Source organism: Pimephales promelas, chromosome 22, assembly GCF_988280905.1.
Source record: "Pimephales promelas chromosome 22, fPimPro1.hap1.1, whole genome shotgun sequence".
NCBI lineage: Eukaryota > Metazoa > Chordata > Actinopteri > Cypriniformes > Leuciscidae > Pimephales > Pimephales promelas.
This window is the reverse complement of record NC_142790.1, coordinates 3,723,605-3,743,578: the sequence shown is the minus strand read 5'-3', so window position 1 is coordinate 3,743,578 and position 19,974 is coordinate 3,723,605. Positions and strand designations below refer to the sequence as shown.

The window sequence follows — 19,974 nt, the reverse complement described above, 5'->3', positions numbered from 1 at the left end:
CTAATTGTAAAATTGTGATTTCTAGACCTGGTCATGTATATTTATTTTTAAATATTTTCCCCATTATTTCAACCTATATTTGTTGGAATATTATATACCTATCTAATATAAAACATTTAATATTTTATATTAAAATTAATTTTATTAAATTAATTATTATTATAGGAAATTAGTTAGATGCTAATAGGTAAACGCAAAAAAAAACCAAAAAAAAAACCAACACATTATGAGAACTGAATGGGATGACAGTCCCCAGAGCATATATAAGACTTACAATGAAATGAATTAAAATTTTTCGTCTCCTTTAAGGATGTTTAATTTCTACAGTGAAGACTATGCAGTCAAGAGCAGCGAGTGATTTTATTTTGTTTTTAATGTTAATCAAAACCGCAAAGGACAGAAAGCAGGTTTATTAGGCTGTTGTCACTTATCTAATATACTGATACTGTACACATCTGTTTACTTTCTCAACTGTACATTCACTCAAGACATAACAGACTAGGTTTACAAGGATGCTAGATTTATTTATTTTTATTTACATAATTTTGTGGGAATTTGTCCAGTCGTGTGCAAGGAGATATGAAAGAGCTCAGTTTGGTGTTTGCGCGCTGCCAGAGACGCGGCTGTCTGGGCGAGCGCTTCGGATGTACGCGGCGCGCACACAAAACTTTCCACACAGCACACGAGTAATTAAATGAGAATTGTCAGAATTCATAAAAATGTTACCAGCCAACTGGCGAGTACTAGGGCTGTCACTTTTGTGAAAAAATCCTGTTTGATTTGAGACATTTTCCATGATTTTCTGTGTCTAAAGACGTTTCCATTTTCAACACCAAATATAGGCAAATCCACGGACACCTAACAGGCATTAGGATGAACGTAAAGAGGGTGTAAAGAGGTCAGCAATATTTCTGATGATTTATTGGCGTGAAGTTTCATGTACAATGACAAACACAAGTGCAACATTCAGGGATTGAAATTAACACCCCCCGACCCGCCAAATGTGGGTAAAAATGAACTTTGGCGGGAAACGCTGTCAAACCACGAGCCAATCTGGCGTGTTTCTATGTTTACTCACTTTCTTTCCTTTGGAAGTTCGTGTAAGCCAAATTTGCGGGAACCCAACGGTGATACTTTTATTCTCATATTTTTTATATTTAAATTATTTATTATCATTTTTATTACTATGTTTCTTGTTGCATTTGTATATGTGCACTGGAAGCCTCAGCACCAAAACAAATTCCTTGTGTGTGTGCAAGCACATTTGGCAATAAAGCTCTTTTGGATTCTGATTCTGATATTAAATACAACATATTGCACAGAATCTGCGCATTTCTGGCTTACTTGAACACACATACACACGTCACCAAGCAACAAATAACGGTGCGCTTGTTCGTTTGCATTGAAGTAATAGCGAAAATTAAAAAGCATTTAGTTAAAGGAGTAGTTCACTTTTTTAAAAAAAAATAAAAAATTTGCTGATAATTTACTCAACCCCATGTCATCCAAGATGTCCATGTCTTTCTTTCTTGAGTCGAAAAGAAATTAAGGTTTTTGATGAAAACATTCCAGGATTTTTCTCCATATAATGGACTTCAATGGGAACCAAATGGTTCAAGGTCCAAAAGACCGTTTCAGTGCAAACTGCAACCTGTTCAAAGGGCTTTAAACGATTCCAGACGATGAATAAGGGTCTTATCAAGCGAAACGAGCCGTCTTTAAAAAAATAAATAACAAAGTTTAAGTTTTATAAGCTCAAATGGTCGCCTTGCTCTGTTCTGTGATGCACGTTTGTGACTCTCCTGTTCGAATTCGTTCATCAAAATGAAAGAATCTTTTTTCGAGTCATTTAGTTGATTCAACGGACAAAATGAACGAATTGACTCGGAAAAAAAGATTTGTTCACTTTTTTCTTTATTTTTTAAATGAGCGATCGTTTCACTTGATAAGACCCTTATTCATCGTCTGGAATCGTTTAAAGCCCTTTGAACAGTTTGCACTGAAACTGTCTCTTGGACCTTGAACCATTTGGTTCCCATTGAAGTCCATTATATGGAGAAAAATCCTGGAATGTTTTAATCAAAAACCTTAATTTCTTTTCGACTGAAGAAAGAAAGACATGGACATCTTGGATGACATGGGGGTGAGTAAATTATCAGCAAAAGTTTTTTTTTAGAAGTGAACTACTCCTTTAACATAACATTGTTATTTTCCAACATCCTACATGTTCTGTGAACTGTATTGATCTGTCCACCTAAAAAAAATGCTGTTAAAATCAATTCCCTATGGTTGGTCCAATCGATGTTCGAACGTAAAGTGACAGCCCTACAAGGGACACTCGATAATTTTAGTCCCCGAGTAGAAATATGAGAATTGTGAGACAGCCATGAAGACTCGTGGAAAGGGTTGTTTATTGTATTATGCGTGGTCTGACCTCACAGCCGGAGCAGAAGGGCTGGTCTCCGTACTCTCGGGTCAGCATGGGTACCACCTCAGCGCTGTACAGCGTCCACCACTCCAGGAGGAAGCCGGGGTGAGCCACCGCCGCCACGTCCCCGCGCACTCGCCTCTGCCGGGGGTCGTACGTGTAGCTCCACGGCTTCATCTGTCCCAGGAAGTGGACCACTTTTGCATTTGCACCATATCTGTGGGCAGAAAGACTAGGGATAGTTCACCCAAAAATTAAAAATCTGTCTTCATTTATTTACCCTCAAGTTATTCTAAACCAGTATGCACCAGTATGAACAACTTGAGGATGAGTAATGGTGCGTTCACGTGCTATGGAAAATATGATATTTTCCACTTGTGAACTGGCATTTACCAGTGTGTTGCGTTCAAGTGCTTTTGTTTTCGTAATGTGGTAAAAAGATGGAGACCTGTTATTTAGCTAAAACTATTTTAGATTGCTTAAGTCATCTGCAACAGCAATAAAATGATTTTATCAAAACTCAAATGGTAAATAATATGCTGTATATTTTCTATCTAGACCATGAATAGTATACATTTTTACCATTCACGACTCTCGCGGTGCTCTCCGCCATTTTGAAGTGGTCCAAGGTTCTCTCATCTCGGCAACTCGTCCATCAAAATATTCTATGAGTTGCCCAGTGGAAAATACCGCATTAGGGGGTGTTCATCTGCATTTTCCACGTCGGCTTTTGGTATTTACCATAATTACCCTAGCACATGAACGCACCCTTAATGACAATTTTCATTTTTGGGTGAACTATCCCTTTAAGTGCAAGATTTACTAACTGCTTATGCCAGCATAAACTACAGTCAGGATTCGCCAAAGAACAGGGTCCGAGGACGCAAGGAGGCAGTGCCTCCTCAAAACTGGATGAGATAATCCATATTACAAAAAAAAACATGTGACATTAAAGGGGTGATGAACTGAGAAATCAAATTTTCCTTCAGCTTTTGACATCTAAGAGGTTATCATATTATAAGAATATCCTGTAAGTTTCAGAACTGAAAACGTCCTTGTTAGTCCAATAAAAGCTTTCATTTACACCAGGCTCAGCAAACGACTCGTTTTAGGATAAAACCCCATCCCCTCAGAAGATCAATGCCTACTACATCACGGCCGGTTTAGCCCCGCCCACCGTTTCGCGCATTACACGCATAGCTAAATAACATAGATGCCTACCTCGTGATGACAAACCGGATCGACTGATAATGAGCGTCACCTCGTCTCGTATCTCACGGAGGAGCGGCGACAGTGAAGGATGAGAGAGGACCAGGCCTGGACTATTTACGATATGTTTGGCCATTCCTTTTAGAGGTGGAAATCTCTAGGCACCTCATGATTTGATTCGATTACGATTCAGAAGGCTGCGATTTGATGCTAAAGCGATTATCGGAATCTTTTGTGTGTGTGTGTGTGTGTCTGTGTGACTATAAATACTTTGCTTTTAAAGTACAATATAATGACCCATAAAGAATCAACGTACAATATATTTTATTAACACTGCAAGGAAAATAAATGTGTGCCTGAACTAACAGCATACTTGTAGTAAATTAATAGTATAACAACGACCGGTAACTTTACAGCCGAGTGTTTTTCTTCCTTTGGGTGGAAACGTATCATACACTGTAAAAATGAATATGCTTTGTCTAATAAAAAAAAATTAATTACAAGCAATAGTATTTATTAAATTTAACAAATTAGAATTGAGTAATAATTAATCAAATTAATTCCTTGAAAGTTAACCATTTAAAATGAGTAAAACTTACAAAAACAACCAAAAAAACATAAATGTAAGTCACCATTATGGTGATCGGTGTTTGTTTTAAAATGACGGTTTTCTCCTTCAGTGATTCTGATTGTTAACATCAGGTGTCTTCAATGTTGCCAATAAAAAATAAAGAGTTATTAATTAATCTTTGACGTCTGTCTGTTAGTGAGATATTTTTGTTCAATTTTTTTGGTGTAAACTTTACTCATTTTAAATGGTTAACTTTAAAGAATAGTTTAATTATTACTAAATTCTAATTTGTTAAATGTAATTAATAATATTGCTTGTAATCGGTTGCCACAATTATATTGATTAGATAAAGCATATTAATTTTTACAGTGTATGGCTTCTCACATTTGTCGTGTTTCTGAAATTTTTTTTTTTATTCTACAAAGCTTACAACTAGTGTGGCTCTTGTCAGAACTTCAGAAGCCAAAATATTTCCACACGTCAGCTTTTAACGCGGAGGGAGTTTGGATTTCATGCTCAGCCATCGCGTCCGCGTCTCTGTTATGTACACGCCACAGACGGTCCGTCTGCACTTCAGAGTTCCGTCAATATTACGTTATTATAAATATATATCTAAAAAAACTTTTTTTTTTGAAAAACGATTTTTGACATCGGTGAATCGATCCACGTCCGCATCGCGATGTATAGAACAAAAATGCATCCCTAGTTCATTTATAAGATAACAGCGTTTTGTGGGCCTGAAAACGGGTTTCAAAGTGAAACTTTGAAAATTATATGATTATCGTCTTCGCGTAAACTATTGGTGACGTCGGTGACGTCATTACGCGTTCAGTTTATAGGCACATAGTGTTTCTTTACAAAGTGACATCGCCACCTACTGGCCTGACGGCAGAATACAGAGTTCTTAGTCGTTTTCGCAGATCCGTGTGATCGACCCTATATGCTCCGCTCTTTAATTTTGCTGCAGAACTTCCACTCTCATATGAAACACGTGATAGGTGTCCATAAGTTTTAAGAATGCATTTAAAAGCATTAAAATGCGTTTATTGCTTTGAGGTCAAGTAATACACAATGGTTTAACTGGTTAAAAGTACTAAAATCTGTTCACTCTTCACACATTTTATGTAGGTTTAAATCAGCTAATCGTATTTAAATATGGTAAAAGGTGTAAAACCTTTGCTAAAAAAAAAATAATAATAATAATAAATACATACTATGCACACTATTACTACCAGCAGCAGAAAATATTTTCGTATTAGAGAGAGTCTCCTGAAATGATTTTGTGACACTCGTTCTCAGCTCCGTCTCACTCTTCTTTCCTCATGTAATCTGATGTTAAGGCACAAGCAGCAAACTCATGTGACTGGTGTGTATCCTCTTACTGAAGGCCAGCGCATGCCAAGATCAATGATATAGTGTCAAACAGGGCCGCTGTAAGAGAAGGAGTCACACTCACTGTTTGAAAGCGGGAAGGTAAGTGTAGATGGCGACGCTGCTCATGTTGTAGATGAAAGGAAGGTGTTTTGTGATGTCAGCTGTTGCCCAGTCGCTGAAGAAGCCGTTCAGGACGCCTTGGTCCCCTCCTATTGGACAAACACTTAATTATGAATGTCACTTAAAATGGAATTGACCATTTCATTTATCAATAGAATTTAGAACACTTTAAACACAATTAAAAGCACTTCATTAAGCACTAAAGTGTGTAATTGCAAATAATGAAATGAATAAAAATAAAAAATCAAGTTTATGACTAATATATAAAAATAAATAAGTAAAACTAATATGAACAAAGTAAACGACTAAATAAATTAAATTATAAATAACTAAAATGAATGAAAAGCACTTAAATAAAAACTATTAAAATTAGGGCTGTCAAATGATTAATCGCAATTAATCGCATCCAAAATAAAGGTTTGTGTTTACATAATTGTGTGTGTATTTATATATATATATATATATATATATATATATATATATGAAGAGTTCAGATGCAAAAGTCTCTAAGTGCCATTTGAAATTTTCTTAGAATGATCAATTTTATCAAGCTTGTATATTTAAGTTCAGTAATTTCACTTAAATTACACTTAGGTAATCTTCATTGCAATTTAAGTGAAATTACTGAGCTTAAATATACAAGTTTGATAAAAATTATCATTCTAGAAGAAAATTTCAAATGGCACTTAGAGGCTTTTGCATCTGAACTCTTCATATATATATATATATATATATATATATATATATATATATATATATATATATATATATACAAAACAATTATACATAGTGCACCCACATATATTATGTAAACACAAACCTTTATTTTGGATGCGATTTCGTTTGACAGCCCTACTTAAAATGTATGAATAAAATACAAAATAAAAAAATTAAATGAAGCAAATTAACAAAAAAAAAAGAGTCCCAAAGCTGCAGACTACACGTGAGTGAAAATTAGTTTCAGTTGCAAACAATATTGTGTAGATGACACTGCATACAGCATGTTGAATCAAAATTAGCAAACACCAACAATAAGTTATGTGATGCTCAGCAATGTGATGGCTATCATATAGCACTGTAGGGAAATTTAAAATAATAATATGAAGCCCAGTTAGGCTCTTTACTCCCGTTAGAGGAATGTGCCCAGGTGCTTACTAGTTGAAAAAAGACCCTACACATCTAAAAGAGATCCCGGTCTGAAAGAGCAGACGGCATGCATGCTTAAAGGTCAGCAAGGACACGTCACAGACACGGCGATACATGTTACAGCATGACACAGCCTTTGAGTGCTTGTTTTAATCGTGTCAGTATGTTTAATTAGCCTGTATTAAGATCAGGTGTCTGCTATACAGACACAGAATCCAGAACCGGAGGAGGACACGGCAATATTAATAGCACTCCTGAAGACACTGATGGCTGGTTAGCATTAAAGGGATAGTTCACCAAAAAAATTCTAATTCTGTCATCATCTAAACACCCTCATGTCAGGTGGTAAAGTGTGTACAAATAACACGATACTGAATGAAGTGTCGACCCAGGATGAGCTACAGGACTGTGAAGCTTTAGGGGTGTTGATGCACTCGATCGACTCCATCTGTGTTTCGATCATCATTGTGAATCCCATCCAGACTTGTTGCTTAAAAACGTACCCACATTCAAGTGTTAAAAAAAATAATAAATAAAATGCACGAAACTAGAATCACTTTAAAGCAGAGGGCCTGTTCTTTTTGATATGCATGTTCAGACAACAAAGTATTCTGGGGGCAATTAAAGCAGCACTATGTAGTTTTTTCAGCTTTTATAATATTTTTCCAAAACCCTTAAGATGGTACATCGACTTACAATAGGTTGAATGACAGGTCTGCCATAGCCTGACTGTGTCTGTATTGCTTTTACTGGCACTCTGTAACTTTGGACAGCGGGTAGGAACCCGAGCACTAAAAGAACTACAAAATTTGACTGTTTATGGCATACGTCACTTCCTCCACTTCCTCAAATTCAGACGCGAGAGTCTAATGAGCGTTTCTTTTTACCTCAGTATGTTGTCATGGCTGAAGCAGCAAGTAAAACCAAACGTCGTGAAGTGCGTCAGAAACAGAGCTCGCGGGCGATCAGTTTACTGTTGGTAATGTGTTGTGTAGCTTGGCCCTTTGCCGCATCCAATGTAGACTGCATTGCTTTCTTTTGAGGGCGCTTAACACACTCAAGCATCCCCGTAGAGCCTGGGCGGGCAGCTCGCGCCAGCTCGAGACGTGAATGTATACTGATTACTGAGTTTGGTAGGGGCTACATTCTTGCAAGTAAATAATACATGATTAGACGGACAAAATAATCGATCAGGATAACTATCCTATGTCTACAGGCTGATAGTCATGTTTGTTATTTATTTTTCAGGTGAAAGTGTCTTGCCTCAGGCTATAATGCAAATCAATTTTTCAAATTTGCAGATTCATCTATACTATGGTAGCTTGATATTATAATATTGACGACATGGCTATTATCTACCACTAGGGTTGGGTATCGAGAATCGAGTATCGATTGGAACCGGAACTAACTTTCCGTTTTTCCCGGAATCGTTCAAAAGTTAAAATTTCGATTCCTAGTTTCGATATTCACAGTCCGCCGAGCGGAAGAAGAAACCGCTGAACAGCACCAACGAAGAAGCGTCTACCGGAAGTGTTGGCATACCCACGCGAGTCGAACATGAGTAGCTTACGTCGGCGGTCCAAAGTGTGGCTTCACTTTCCTAAAAATAACGAAATCTCGGCAAAATGCAAAATTTGTGACAAAAGGAGTATTTTTACAGAAGGAGTATTTCCTTCAGAAAGGCCGTTGGTTAGCAAGGTTAGCTAAACTTTTTTGACCCTGCCTCTTAAAAGAATCGGAATCGAGAATCGTTAGGAACCGGAATCGAAACAAGGAATCAGAATCGGAATCAGAATCGTTCAAATTCAAACGATACCCAACCCTAGCTGTCACACAAACATTGAATTGAATTAGCATATCCATTATGTAAAACAGTAGCCAATAGGTTAACGTTACTAAAGACGATGGCTTGTAAACGCGCAAGCCCATGACACTATATTCATAAGACATGCTGAAATATATGCCAATAACCTGGGGTGAACACTGGAGTCTGCCCAAGATGTAAGAACTCGTTCCTTCTGCAGAGTTCGGGGGTATCGCTTGTCAACAAATGCACGCGTGTATTTCCTAGTGTGACCATGACAGATTTTACGACAGTAGTAGAAGACAATACTGTTTCCCAACTGTAGGGGGACCCCGAGAGCAAAATGTAAAAAATAACAGAATGGGGCTTTAAATGATCAAAACTACTGGTGGGAAAAAAGTTAATACACATTGGAAATATCATTTACTGTTGTTTGGTGGAATTTCGCAGGCAAAATCCAGTCATTTTAATACGAATCTGCACAATCTGAAGTTTCATGTGAGGGCAGAACGGGCCCCAAGAAGTTCGAGTTGTTCATGTTCATGGCCTGCAGAAAGAGACCCGTGTGTGAGCCTGCGCTTAGATTTGCCATCCTCTGCACTAAAACACATGAATGTTTGCTCCAGGACAGGCCATGCGCACGATATGAGGAAATTAATATAGACTCAGCACAAACCATATACAGCACCCTCACTGCCAGCTAAAGAAAGAGCTTTTGAAACTCAAATAATGCTACGCGCCCTACACAGATTATCTAACAAGCTGGAGCATTCAGAATAACGTGCTTGCAAAGCATGCTGGTTTACCAGCTAAACCAATCCACAGCCAGTTTATTTGGGCGTGCCGTCAGGAGCCCAGAAACAGGGCTCAGAATCGGACCCCGGGGCTTTCCTTCTGCATGTGGCTCTACAAACATCACTGCAGTCTTGAAGTGTTCATTTTGATGGGATGATCAGGAATGTACATAGTCTCAGGCTGGTTTACATTGGCAGAGGATGAGAACAAGTCCACATGATAGCCTGAGGCCATCAGGACTGTAATAAATGAGGAAATGGAAAGAGGCTTGTCTAATGCACTCTACAGGTACGAGAGAACACACTGATGTTTGAATGCCAGATGTCTGAACGAAACAAAACTGGAGGTGATTTGACGGGTTTCCTTACACAAAACACTAGGGCCCCTATTTTAACGATGTAAAAGTAACGTCCAAAAAGTAAAATGCATCTGATGTGAGAATCTTCTACAGTGTATGCGCGTTGTTCACACTCTTGTGGCCAAGCATGCGTGCTTAAAATATCATGTACACACAACACGCCATTGACTTTAGACCAGCTTTTTTCTGGTCAGTGGCGCAACTATTTTCTGGAACTGCAAAACAGCAGCAGGGAATGTTTGTGCCGAAACACGCCTCCTTTTTGCGCAATACTTTGCAATACTGGACTCGCGATAGAATATCATCACGATACTGGACTCGCGATACAATATCATCACGATTCTGGACTCGCGATACAATATCATCACGATACTCAATACTGGACTCGCAATAGAATATCATCACGATACTGGACTCGCGATACAATATCATCACGATACTGGACTCGCGATACAATATCATCACGATACTGGACTCGCGATACAATATCATCACGATACTGGACTCGCGATACAATATCATCACGATACTGGACTCGCGATACAATATCATCACGATACTGGACTCGCGATACAATATCATCACGATACTGGACTCACGATACAATATCATCACGATACTGGACTCACGATACAATATCATCGCGATACTGGACTCGCGATACAATATCATCACGATACTCAATACTGGACTCGCAATAGAATATCATCACGATACTGGACTCGCGATACAATATCATCACGATACTGGACTCGCGATACAATATCATCACGATACTGGACTCGCGATACAATATCATCACGATACTGGACTCGCGATACAATATCATCACGATACTGGACTCGCGATACAATATCATCACGATACTGGACTCACGATACAATATCATCACGATACTGGACTCGCGATACAATATCATCACGATACTGGACTCGCGATACAATATCATCACGATACTGGACTCGCGATACAATATCATCACGATACTGGACTCACGATACAATATCATCACGATACTGGACTCACGATACAATATCATCGCGATACTGGACTCGCGATACAATATCATCACGATACTCAATACTGGACTCGCAATAGAATATCATCACGATACTGGACTCGCGATACAATATCATCACGATACTGGACTCGCGATACAATATCATCACGATACTGGACTCGCGATACAATATCATCACGATACTGGACTCGCGATACAATATCATCACGATACTGGACTCGCGATACAATATCATCACGATACTGGACTCGCGATACAATATCATCACGATACTCAATACTGGACTCGCAATAGAATATCATCACGATACTGGACTCGCGATACAATATCATCACGATACTGGACTCGCGATACAATATCATCACGATACTGGACTCGCGATACAATATCATCACGATACTGGACTCGCGATACAATATCATCACGATACTGGACTCGCGATACAATATCATCACGATACTGGACTCACGATACAATATCATCACGAGATACAATATCATGATACTGGACTTACAATACATTATCATAACCAGTGTTGGGAGTAACGCATTACAAAAGTAATACATTACAGTAACATATTACTTTTTGATGTAACGCAGTAGTGTAAGGCATTACTAATCAATTTTCAGTAATATTTTACTCGTTACATGTTCAGTGAGGCTTGTATTACAGTTGTATTACAGTGTATTGTCTGCTTTTACTTCTTAAAGGCAACAGACTATGTGAAAGTTTTAAAGCAGTCTTTTAGTGCCAGTTCAGAGCGGTCGCGTCTGTAACATTGTTTTTTTCTCATAAATGCGAACACGAAAACTAAAATAAAATGAATATTTTAAGTTCTATGGAGACTGGAGAGCCAACCCTTCCTCATCCGATTTGCGCAGTGTAATTAACAGAATTACAAAAAATCGATTTTGCCTCCTATTTTTTTTTTTGTCACGCATGAATGTGTGTCTTTTCCCTAATATTAAAAATAAAACATAGACTGATATTTGTCTAATGTCTGGAGTCCTTTAAGGAAGTAGCCTATATACGTTTCAATACATGAATTTTCTGAGAATTTTTATTTCAAGTTTTGACTGCAAATGTCATCATGTCCATAATGCTGGACTTCCCCAATTTTAAATAATTTATCCTCAACTAGTTTTGTGGTGTAGGTCTACGTATTTTATAATGTTAACTTCAAATACTAATAGCCTAATTTAAAGATAAGGCAGCATTGGATCTGGACGGTAAGGAGAATAACGCTGGAGTTGGAAGAGGTGTGTCGCGATTCTGTAGGTTCGTGGATCTGAGTCGTGTGGCGAATCGCGATTTTGGTTTCATATTGCATATCGTTACAGCCCAAAAGTTAAGTTCTACTTAGTTATTTTGGTGAAAGTAACTCAAAAGTAATAGATGAGTAATGTAACGCATTACAATTCTGGGACAGTAATATTGTAAGGTAATGAATTACTTTTAAATAACAGTAACAAGTAATACCTAATGTATTACAGTTTGGAAGTAACTTGCACAACACTGATCATAACGATACTGGACTCGCGATACAATTTATCACGATACTCCAAGACATGCAGTTTGATAAAAGGTTACATGTTTTTCACCGTTGATTAAAATAGCATTACATTGTGGGAAACCCAAAGCACAGGAGAATAGTGACACCAGAATAAAATAGTCATGATTCAGAAGCTGTCTGATTCAGAATGCTTGCACTCTTTCACCGACTAGATATTATATTTAAAATAATGTAAGACACTTTTTACTGATAAAAAGACATTTAGCATTATCAGGAATCACAAATATTACCCTTTTGCATTATATATAGTAGTTTAATGTAGTACTGACACTAAACCTCAGAAAACTTCAAATATTCCCCTCACACAGTCATTTTTATTTTATAACTGTTGATGCATTTTTGTATTGCGATATATTGACACTCCTCTTGAAACTGCAGATCACAGAGATCCTTACTAAACATACCCTGTGTTCTTTGAATTGCGTTAGTTTAAAACCCCCAACACTCTGAAAGTGAGCAAAACATGTGGCATAGAAAAGCTTTAAGCATCACTTAAACATTTTCTTTCCGAAATGTGAATGAGTTTGGGAAGGAAGGAACTACGAAACTAGTTTCATTAAACCATGAGACATGGCAACAGTCATGAAGAGTTCGAACTATCCCGGTTACGACCACAGACAAACTACAGCCCAGCTAAAAATAAAGCAATCATTACAAATTACCAGACCATTAGAGCATTAACGTGTCAAACAGGGCAGAGGATGGTCACTTCACAAAAATAGACTGAAAATTCAAGCTGACAAGGTGGTGCAGCATTTATACGGCCTGCAAGAAGCACAAACCCCGATTATGAGCCACCGGATTCAGTGGAAGCACAAAAGCATAATAATCAGGCTCTTGAAAAGCTGCCAGTCTCCATAATGGAAGCGGTGCCAATTAATTTTAGAAAGCGCATCAGAGCCCTCCCTCAAAACGCTGCAATCTGATTGGTTCCTCAACGGTCACACTCAAACGCCCAACCGGACTCGTATAAGAATGGGTTCACTGTGTCGTCGAGCTGAAAACGGGTCCAGAACTTTACATCAGTTTCCTAAAGGCCACTCGCACAAGCTGGCATGTGCAAACAATTATTTGTCCAGCATTTAACAGGTAAAAAACAAAGCGAAGTGAAAGAGAAACATGCATGCGCTTGTCCTGTTAGCCATTTTACCAAATTACGAAAACCCATAAAAGTTGCGTAACAATCAACTATGCCAAGAGGTGGCTGTAGAAAAATGGCCCTTGGCTCCCAAAGAAAAGGAAAAAGAGATGCCTTGAAAGGGCTTTTGTTCGCTATGAGCGCTTGTGCCAGATTCCTCATGAACCAGCTGTGTTGGGCAATACTCGGGAGGCTCTTTTGGGAACTTTTTGCTTGAGATCATTTTTGTGATGCAAACAAGGAAGGACGAGTTAATTGTGCTGACATTACGTGTGAGATGAGCGCACGTCAAACTGATGGGTGTGTGACGATCTGCCGAGATGTTGTTTCGACTGGAATGGAGAGAATGATAAGGATGATGCCTCCTTTATTTAGCCACGTCTGGCCTTGATGAGACCCGAATCACCATAGAGATACACAAGAGCTGCTTGAACAAATGTCAGTTTACCATCCGTTCAAGACCAGGGGTGTCTAATCCTGCTATCTGGAGTCTGAAGACCTTGATTAGTTACTTCAGCTATAATTGATCTATAACAGGGGGTCGCTTTACATGACATGATTTTCATAAAAAAATTAATAAAAAAAATGCGTTTTGGTCGCTCATTTACAGTGTTTTGAGGGCCTGAAAATGCAAACTATATTTGCTTATGTAAAATGCTTACTAATTAATCTAAATGTTGAAATGGCAATGTTCAAATGAAAAACAGAGTTTAAATAATTATGTTCACTTCATTACTTTGCTTACTTCAGTAAATGAGTGTACACTCTAAAAAATGCTGGGTTGTTTTAACCCAATTTTGGGTCAAATATGGACAAACCCAATTGTTGGATTAAAAAAATGCAATTTATAAATTTAACCCAACAGCTGGGTTTGTCCATATTTGACCCAAAATTGGGTTAAAATAACCCAGCATTTTTTAGAGTCTGTCTGTACGGTGCGCACACATGTGCACCAAGGTTATTTTTTATAAACCCCGATATGTGCATGGAAAATTGCGTATGAACATTTCAATGCAATGTTTATACATCAGGCCACTGGTCTATATGACTCGCACCATATTAATGTGTTCTAAGTCATACAATCACTTTGTTTGAGAAAAAGACATGCAAGTTATTTACTAAAATTCTTGCCCTTCTCTGTCTGCAGTCATTCAACATCACATATTGTAAAGGATTCAGAATATACTCTGTAATGCATGTGTCATTCGAACTGGTGGTGCCTTTTAGCATATGGGAACTTTTTGTTTAGTTTTCGTTGTGTGGAAAAGAGCAGCGGGAACATTCTTCGAAATTTCTCACTTTAAATATTTTAAATAAGAGAGTAAATTGCATCCCTCCAGCTTAGGAAGAAAAAAAAAAATCCAAGGACGGCAATTATTGATAACTAAAAATATGAATTTAAAAAAGAAATATATATAGAAATGATAAAAATATGAATTCCAGTTCTGTGAGAATAGGCCACACCACAGCTATAACAACACAATGGAACAACATAGTTGGAATCCCTTTCAGAACAATGTTGTCCAGTTGACAAACCATAAACATTGACAGCCAATCCGAATCCATCCTGCTTTAAAGAGCTTGAGCATTTAAAGGGTCACTAAACCCCTGGTCAGAGCCTGACTCCACCCACTGGCAATATTTGAAAATGCTGAAAAAGTGGGCAGACCCCAGCGGAGATAGAGGGGACGAAATAGATGCTAAAACACTCTATCCTGATCGTTTTCAATACTCACAATTCCAATTCCTGACTCCCTACAGTGGTTTTGACAAAATGACCTGGTTTTTATACTGCCAAGGGCGAAACCTGCGTACGTCACGAAGTGTGGAACATCCAATAGGAAATTTCAACTGCAGTAGCCACCGTTCAACCTGAAGAGGGCAGCACTAAGACGTTTTTACACTATATATTGTAGAAATATTACACTTTATAAACAAATGCCAAAAAAGTTACTCGAATCAATGACTGGTATTAATAAAGATCCATTCTTACAAATCATTAACTAAAAAAAGTTGGTTAAGTGTTTAGGTACTCTAGTGGCAGATGCCGAAACTACAGTGCATGCTTATAATAAACAGCAGAAATGAAAGACGCTGGTGGTCTGCGTACCATCAAAGCTGCCGTGCTCGGTGCAGAATTGCAGAAGTCTTCCGTAGGTTTCGTTGGACGGGCGAAACACGAACACACCAGAGTTGAAACAATCCGGCCAACCGGGGTCCGGCGCTGCAGACAACTCCTCTCGGTCGAACAGCTCGTCGATGTTGGAGATCACCTAGATCCAACAAATAAGAGTGAAACTTTTAGCAAAATTTTGCCCTCCTCATGTTATTTTGACTTTTTTGAATTTTTTAAAATAGATTGTTTATCGGAGCAGTCCAAAACCTTAAAGGGTCAGTCTGTAAGAATGGCAACTAGTGGTCAGAATAGGTACTGCAGTGCAATTCAAAATATCAGAGATCGTCGTTTCTCCCGCCACCTGTTCTTCAGGCCACATTTACACTTAGCTGGGTATTTAGAGATATTTCCCTCCTCCGTTTTCAATAATAACAAAAAAAAGTTGGCATTTTACGTTTACATTTCAGACAGACGCTTTGTAATGTTGCACTTCTTAGCAGGGACTGCGAGGCGAGGGTTAAAGACTTTTGTTGCACTTGAACTTGGAACACACATTTTATTTTCCGAAAGGAGTTGTAATAAAAATAGTAACGAATCCTTTTCTCTTGGGTCAATTTGACCCCTATAAGAATGAATAGGACATGATTTTTATTTTATTTTTATTGTTAAAATACAAAAAACAAAAAAAACAAAAAAAAAAACAGGCAAAATCCAGAACACACACAAATGGAGGAACGAAGCCCAATTTATACTCCTACGTCATGCCGTAGCTACGTCTGTGTGAAGCGCGTACCGTGACGTGCGCCTCTGCAATTTTTTTTTTTTATTGCCATATAGAATTCAAGTACAAACAATTAAGGCATAGATCAACAATCATACAGTTACATTCGTGCTGATATATCACTTAGAGAAGAAAAAAATACATAGAAGAGAGAGAAGAAAAAAAAATTAAAAAAAAAATAATAATAAAAAATAAAAAAAAAATAAAAAAAAGGGTGAGGGTCTTATTCCAATAACCTAAACATTTCCAAAACGTAACGCATCAGTTCTACGCGGATACAAGCGCTGTGATTGGCCTGCTCGAACCCCTCCCTCGGGTTTCACACACACACACCCTCTGCGGAAATATAAATCAGCCTTGAAAACATCCCGAATGCAGAACACACTACCACTCACACACACGTAGAAATTCCCATTCAAATAAATGGGGGCTAGAGGGAATTTTAAAAAAAAAATTTTTTTTTTAAATGTTTACATTTACAAAAGCAGTGCAATATTTTTTTCCCCCTCAAAATGTGAGCCGTTTTAATACTGTTTTGCATGTAATGGAGTTTTGCATTTAAGTGAAAGAACGTGACGTGTTATAGCTACATTTAATTCATATTAAAATTATTGGTAAAATATAGTAATTTAGAAATAAATGCAAGTTTAAAAAAAAAATATCTTCCAAAAAATCTGCATCATTCATATTATTATATAAAATAATACAAGCTTGCTGCGGACAAACAAACAAACAAAAAATGAATAGGTATTAGGGCTTTGCTTCAGGGGAGGATTTGTTACAGGATGAGACCATAATGGTTAATATATATTTGTCGTCTCATTGTGTACAATTCAGTGGTGCACATACACATTGGTGAAAGTTAAACAAGTTAAGCGCAACCGAGGCTTACATTCACACACTGAGTTAATGAGGCACAGCGTAATTCAAGTGACGCAACCAAACACACTGTAAATATTTCATGCATGTTTTGACAAGGCACAACTTAACTCAACACTCACCAGTGTGTCTGCATCCATAAACACACATTTTGAGTAGTGTGTGAGACTCCAGCAGTGCAGCTTGGTGAACGTGACACCCAGATCGGGTCTCTTCATCATGGCCAAATGTGCCGTGTCCCCGCTGTCCAGAACATCCACTAGCCTGACTTCATCATAGATCTTATGAAGCACTGCCCTAGAAACATTCAAAAACAACTTCTTTTGTGTTCAACGGGTTTGCAACACTTCTATTGAGGCTGAAATGGACATGTCGTACCTTGACTGATCGGACACATGGGGTCCGATGAGCACCACCAGCTTTTTTGAAGTCTTATGGTTCCTAAGGGATTTTCCGAGCACCATTGCTCCTCTTGCATAGCTATCATTTGTGGCCAAAGTGACAAACGCCTGTTCTGCTAAGGAAGCGAGAGGGTTAGAGATCCCCGTAATATGGCATGACTGACAGATGAGGTCTCATGAATTTTATTTCACATTATCTTACAGTGGATTTCCCAAAAATAAGCTTAGTCAATGATGCAGATTTGCCCACATAACTTACAAAGCTTAATATTCAATCAGTAGACAGTTATGTTATGCCTTTGCAACAAATGAAAAGCCAAATAAGGTCTATATATATATGGTTGAGTTGATTTCATTCAAATAATCAGTTCTTTTGAACAATTCACTTCAAAGAACCTGTTCAAAAACTGATTCAGTGATTCTTTTATGGCATGGTTCCTTACAACATTGCTTGGCATATGATCTAAAATATTCCAGAAAAGCCATATTGTTAATTTGTTATTAATGTCAGAGTTCAGTGTGTAACCATAATTCAGCGCATAAAAAACATTCAGAAAGGAATTTGCATGTAATATTAATTATTTTACAGGTAGGCTATATCCACTTAAAAGTTTAGCATGTTTCTATTAAAAGCTAAACTAATTATTTTTGGCAATTAATAATTCCTCGGGTCATTATGAGTCACACAAATTTAAAAATGACGGTCCTAAGTTTGCTGAATGTAGTTGTTGACTCGGATAATTGCGAGTCGAACACACTCGAGAAAGGCGGTTCAGTGAACTCGAGCACATTGATTTGATTCAACAACGAATCGTTGGATAACAAAACAATAATATTAAACTCGTAGTTTAATATTATTGTTTTGTTATCCAACGAATGTACCAGTATATAAACCAATATTAGCAGCACACTGTACACCTGCATACATATAAGAAATGCAAAGAACATGCACAGTCTTTAAAACCTTTTTGATGCAATTTACATATAAAGCTCAACATATAGCATGCAAATAAATCGTAGCAGGTACTTTACAGTAGAGATGGTCCAACCCCTACACTTCAACAGCTCTGTTTAATTTACAAAGTGTATTCATTGTCACATACCTGCCATGCTTGAAACCTGTAAAAGCTACTTAGTAGCTCGGACTCCCCCAGAGCAGCAGTGACACCCCAATAAAAGAGACTTTGTTTCACGGCTTGGTTTCATTTATAGCAGCGCGGACCTTCTCTATGTATACTCCAGCCAGTCACGTGACCAGAACGCGCTCTGCGGACACGCCACCGATTGGCTGGTTATGTTTGGGGCGGGGCTTCATAAAATGTAACTTGTACTTGTGTGTGGTTAAAAAACTTCCAAGTTTTTGTAAATTAAATGAATGTAAAAGGGCAAGTGTATACTTTTAAATTTTAATGCCAGAAGTAGGCTACATGTTGTTGTATATGTATTATTTTAAACTTCATGGCACTTAATACTAATAACGTATATTAATAACTAATATTCCAATCTAATGTTATCAGATTAAATCATATTTGTGTTTGTGTGTTCTATAATAGGGGGGAGTTAGAGGGGATTTACTAATGATAGCTGATGATATGAGGACAGTTTTTCAGCTCTACTCACTGTAAATATGCATGTGTGAGCAGATTGGTGTCTTGTGCCATCTGCTGGTCAGAGTTTAATTATAAAACTCATAAATAGCTTACTAGATACATCATAAATACATCCTATTGCACTTTAAATTATGCATATTTCAATAATTGGCCGGTTGACTGTACATTATCTCTTACATAAGTATATGGGTGCTGCATTACAACATTGTGTAGCTTTTTTTTTTTGAGAATATAAACCACTTTTAAGACATTTTAAGAAGTATTATTATAATTGCAAGACCTTTCAAAAAATAATTTATTAAAGGGATAGTTCACCAAAAAATTTAAATTCTGTCATCATTTGCTCACCATGAAGTTGTTCCAGACCTTGAATGAATTTTTTTTCTTCTGCTGAACCCAAACTATATTGTAAAGAATATGGAGGGGAAAGAAAGTCAATGGTGCCCATATTTATCAAAATACCTTAATTTGTGTTCAGCAAAATATTATAGGCTAGTTGATCTTCTTTTAATTTTATTTTAAAATGAGTAGAATATTTTTGTGACGGTTTTGTGGTTCATTACGCATTGCGTGACGGTTTATGGGATATGTATTTTTCAACCTACTGAAACCTCGTGGCTTTTCAGTGATGACGTCAAGTTGTAGGCCAG

At 37.6% G+C, this 19,974-nt stretch overlaps 2 protein-coding genes across 5 annotated transcripts in view; one reads left to right on the top strand and one right to left on the bottom strand.

Annotated features, from left to right (window-relative positions):
- The window catches only part of gyg1b (glycogenin 1b), a 19,788-nt gene extending 862 nt beyond the window's left edge, over positions 1–18,926 (bottom strand). Inside the window, exons 1-6 of one of the 2 annotated variants that reach the window (XM_039667436.2) lie at positions 18,818–18,926; positions 17,692–17,827; positions 17,436–17,610; positions 15,648–15,810; positions 5,665–5,791; positions 2,435–2,645 (exon numbers count right to left, since the gene is read on the bottom strand). In XM_039667436.2, coding sequence (XP_039523370.2) covers positions 2,435–2,645; positions 5,665–5,791; positions 15,648–15,810; positions 17,436–17,610; positions 17,692–17,827; positions 18,818–18,824 — 819 coding nt within the window. In that variant the 5' untranslated portion in view covers positions 18,825–18,926. Of the gene's footprint in view, positions 1–2,434; positions 2,646–5,664; positions 5,792–15,647; positions 15,811–17,435; positions 17,611–17,691; positions 17,831–18,817 lie in introns of both variants that reach the window. The other variant, XM_039667435.2, reaches the window with a different exon arrangement.
- sugct (succinyl-CoA:glutarate-CoA transferase) overlaps positions 1–19,974 on the top strand; it is a 339,439-nt gene that overhangs the window by 9,147 nt on the left and 310,318 nt on the right. Inside the window, exon 1 of one of the 3 annotated variants that reach the window (XM_089125902.1) lies at positions 6,627–6,645. The exons of the other annotated variants lie outside the window; for them this stretch is intronic. The gene's annotated coding sequence lies outside the window, so the exon portion shown is untranslated. Of the gene's footprint in view, positions 1–6,626; positions 6,646–19,974 lie in introns of those variants that run through there. 3 annotated transcript variants of the gene reach the window in all.